General features: G+C 44.1%; 1 protein-coding gene across 2 annotated transcripts in view; it reads right to left on the minus strand.

Annotated features, from left to right (window-relative positions):
- Positions 1-562: 562 nt before the first annotated feature.
- The window catches only part of PSMB5 (proteasome 20S subunit beta 5), a 5,994-nt gene continuing 2,688 nt past the window's right edge, over positions 563-3,868 (minus strand). The window contains exon 3 of one of the 2 annotated variants that reach the window (XM_024741699.1): positions 563-1,070. In XM_024741699.1, the coding sequence (XP_024597467.1) occupies positions 784-1,070 (287 nt within the window). In that variant the 3' untranslated portion in view covers positions 563-783. Of the gene's footprint in view, positions 1,071-1,098; positions 1,381-3,868 lie in introns of those variants that run through there. The other variant, XM_024741700.1, reaches the window with a different exon arrangement.

The following is a 3,868-nucleotide window of genomic DNA, read 5'->3' on the forward strand; positions in this document are numbered from 1 at the left end:
CTCTTCCCCACCCACACGTTCCAGTGAAAATTTTGGGCCGCTTCCTGCCCAGGAGACTATAAGTCCACCATCATCTCCTTCTGTCTCCCACACTGGCACACACTGGAGGGCCAGGACAGGGATCACCAGGCTGGTGGTCACTACTGCTTTCACACACACCTCTGTCCTCTCTTTTCCCAGGGTCAAAGACTTCCCTTCCCAACTGGCTTACCCTCTTCACCTTTCTGCTCTCCATGTAGCATCAGCCTCCCTTCCCCCACCACAGGAGGAGAGCTTTTTTCCTCCGACTCGGCCTGGTACAGCCCTGTGCATCTTTCCACCCCATCAACTTTTCATCTCTTTGCAATCAGAATCAGGAAGTCTCTCCCTCCTCCCTCCGTCTCCTTCTCCTTTGTTATTAGCTTCATGAGTGGGGACGTTAATGTATTCACTAGACGATGTCTTCACACCGCTGTTTCCTGTAATCACTGTCACTTCCCTCCCACTGTCCCGGCTTATTTGACTGTAAAGTGCTTGGAGGAGGGACAGTGTGGAGAAAAGACACAACACAGACAACACAGGCTGAGATCGAGTAGTGTAATGTTAACATCCAAGAAAGTAAAACAAATAATTACCTCTGCAGTAGCTCATTTACAACGGGTAACACATGGAGGTCAATGCACCAGAGATTAAAAAAAAATGATGGATATAATCAGGGACCCCTCCGCTAGAGGATGGGGAGCTGTACCCATATTACCAACAACAGTCACCCCAAGCAAGGCAAGCAGCCACATCTGCCCTCCTTCAGGGGGTAGATCCACTATACTTGTCATGTAGATCAGCTACATTGTCACTGGAGACTCGGATCCAGCCATCCTCCCGGACATGGTAGAGGTTGACGGAACCTCCTGAGTAGGCATCTCTGTAGGTGGCTTGGTAGATGGCTCGACGGGCCAGATCATAGGCCTCCTCCACCTCCAGGTCATAGGAGTAACCCCTATCCATGACCCCATAAGCATACACAGAGCCAGAACCTACAGAGAAGGTGGCCCCCGAGATCCGGTTTCCTTCACTGTCCACGTAGTAGAGGCCTGGAAAGAGAGATGAGGTTAGTAAGAAAAAAATGATCACCCCTTTTGACATCTGATTCATCCTCCAAGGCAACAGTTCTCCATTCCTGTTGAAACCCAGGGGAGACCAACAGAAATACAAGAAAATAGCACTTCTATAAAATTACTTAAAAAAAAAAGGTGAAGAAATCAAATTAAATTTTAAGACTTCAGGATTCTACACATGCCACCCCATCTTACCTCACATTACAGTAACTGCCTTGTCTGTCTGTACAACCAAAAAGCAAGTATAATTCAAATGACTTAGGTTTCAAGCACAGAACTTCAGGCACTGTGAGAGGTAATATTTAAGACAATCCTGGGATTTCCCTGGCAGTCCAGTGGTTAAGACTCTGCACTTCCAATGCAGGGGGTGCAGGTTCGATCCCTGGTTGGTGAACTAGGATCCCACAGGCTGTGCAGCCAAAAAATGAAGGAAAAAAAACCAAAAAGACAATCCTAACCCTCAGAGTTTAGACTATCTGGAGTGCAAGGCATACGTCACACAGTAAGAGAATAAAGCCTATAATTTTAAATCATATTGTAAAGACCTGCACTGTCCAGTATGGTAGCCACTAGCCACATGTGACTACTAGGCATTTGAAATGAAGCTAGTACCACATCATAATATTTTGGATCTACTGGGTTAAATAAAATATATTATTACAATTAATTTTCCTTTTTATTTTAAAAAATGTGGCTACTATAACATTTAAAATTACATGTATGGCTCACACTATATTTCTATTGGACAGTGCTGGTACAGTGGTAGGCCAGGTCAATCGCCTATTTTTTTTATTTTAATTTTTTAAATTAATTTCTTTTTTTTTGGCTGCGCTGAGCGGCTTGTGGGATCTTAGTTCCCCAAACCCGGGCCCTCGGCAGTGAAAGCGCACAGTCCTAACAACCAGACTGCCAGGGAATTCCCCCAACCACCATTTTTATAAAGTTTTATTGCAACATAGCCACAGCCATTTGTGTATATATTGTCTATGACTACTTTTTTGCTAAAACAATGGAGCTATGTAGTTGAGACAAAGATCATATAGCCTACAAGCCTAGAATATTTACTTATATTTTGCCCTTTATGAAAAAGTTAGCCAACCTCTGGTATAGACAAAAGTTTAGACAAAGATGTAGTAAAATTTTTATCATTTCCATCTGCCCGCTGGGCCTCTCCAGCTGGATGCCTTTGTCACCAAATTCGTATTTAAATTTCCTGCCCTCAAATACTTTTAGTGGTTCTCCATTACCTACCAAACTCATCCACCAATCCTTCTGTATTTTCAAATTCTGTCAATGCATCACTAATATTTTTCCTATCTCAGTGGTTCTCAAAACTCACTATGCATCAGAATCATCTAAGGAAGTTTTTTTTTGTTTTGTTTTGTTTTTTTGCCACAACAAGCAGCTTGCAGGATCTTAAGTTTCTGGATCAGGGATCAAACCCAGGGCCCCGGCTGTGAAAGTGCTAAGTCCTAGCCAATGGACCACCAGGGAATTCCCAGGAAGTTTTTAAAAAAGATGCCTAGGACTTACCCCAGGTATTCTTTTTCAATTGGTCTGGGTGGGGGACAAGCATGGGTCTAGATTCTTAAGTTCTTCAGGTGATTATGATACAAGCCAGGTTGAAAAGCACTGCCCTTATCAGTTTTCAGGTTCCAATGGTTCTAACATGGAGCCCCTCCTCAAGTCCCATTGCCACTACCTTGCCTAGCAGCTCACCATCTGGTTCCAACTGCTTCACAATTATAGACTTTAGTTCCAATTAAATTAGATGTCCAGTTACTTCCCCCAAAATCTCATGCTTCTTCCCTGTCTTCTTTTGTTCATTGTTTCCTTTCTCTCATTTTCACATCCGGGAAAATGAGTGCGCCTCAATTCCTCCCATCAGAAGCAATCCCCCCACCCCCCAAATTCCTTCAGCATTTTATTGGTTCTCTTTAAAGTGGCATTCATCTCATTCAGCCTTGCATTAAGTAATCTGTGACACTTTCTCAGTCAGCTTGAAGCCAGGGGCTGACTCATCCTGAATGGGACAGCTTGTCAGGAAGGCTTCTTGAGATGGTACAATTTAGGTTATGCTATGACTTCCTGGGTTTTCCTTGCTAGCCAGTTTCTGTACTCTCTTACATTGTTTTCCACCACCTGGGACCAATCCAATAGCTAAGGGTTCAAAACAACATTTCTGAAATGCTACCCTAGACCACACAAGATGTATGGAACTGTTCTTTCACACTTTTCAAAGAGAAAAGTGTTTCAATTTCCAAAGTAACAAACTGAGCTCCTCTATCACATGCACTTTTAAATCTCTCCTCATTCATCCTCTATTTTTTTTTTGTGGTAGGCGGGCCTCTCACTGTTGTGGCCTCTCCCGTTGCGGAGCACAGGCTCCGGATGCGCAGGCTCAGCGGCCATGGCTCACGGGCCTAGCCGCTCCGCGGCATGTGGGATCTTCCCAGACCGGGGCACGAACCTGTGTCCCCTGCATCGGCAGGCGGACTCAACCACCGCGCCACCAGGGAAGCCCATTTCATCCTCTATTGAGTAATGAACTAATATTCTCCAAAGCAAATGAAAAAGTGGTGGGTATCCTACAGTTGTTCAAAAGAGGAAAACTAGGCATTTAGAAAGCAGGTAAATGAGGGAATTCCCTGGTGATCCAGTGGTTAGGACTCAGTGCTTTCACTGGTCAGGAATCCCTGACAGTTCAATTTCTAGTCAAGGAATCCCACAAGCCGTGCAGTCAAAAAAAAAAAAAAAAAAAAAAAAAAAAAAAA

This window comes from Neophocaena asiaeorientalis, unplaced genomic scaffold (genome assembly GCF_003031525.2).
Source record: "Neophocaena asiaeorientalis asiaeorientalis breed wild unplaced genomic scaffold, Neophocaena_asiaeorientalis_V1.1 scaffold27, whole genome shotgun sequence".
NCBI classification, from domain to species: domain Eukaryota; kingdom Metazoa; phylum Chordata; class Mammalia; order Artiodactyla; family Phocoenidae; genus Neophocaena; species Neophocaena asiaeorientalis.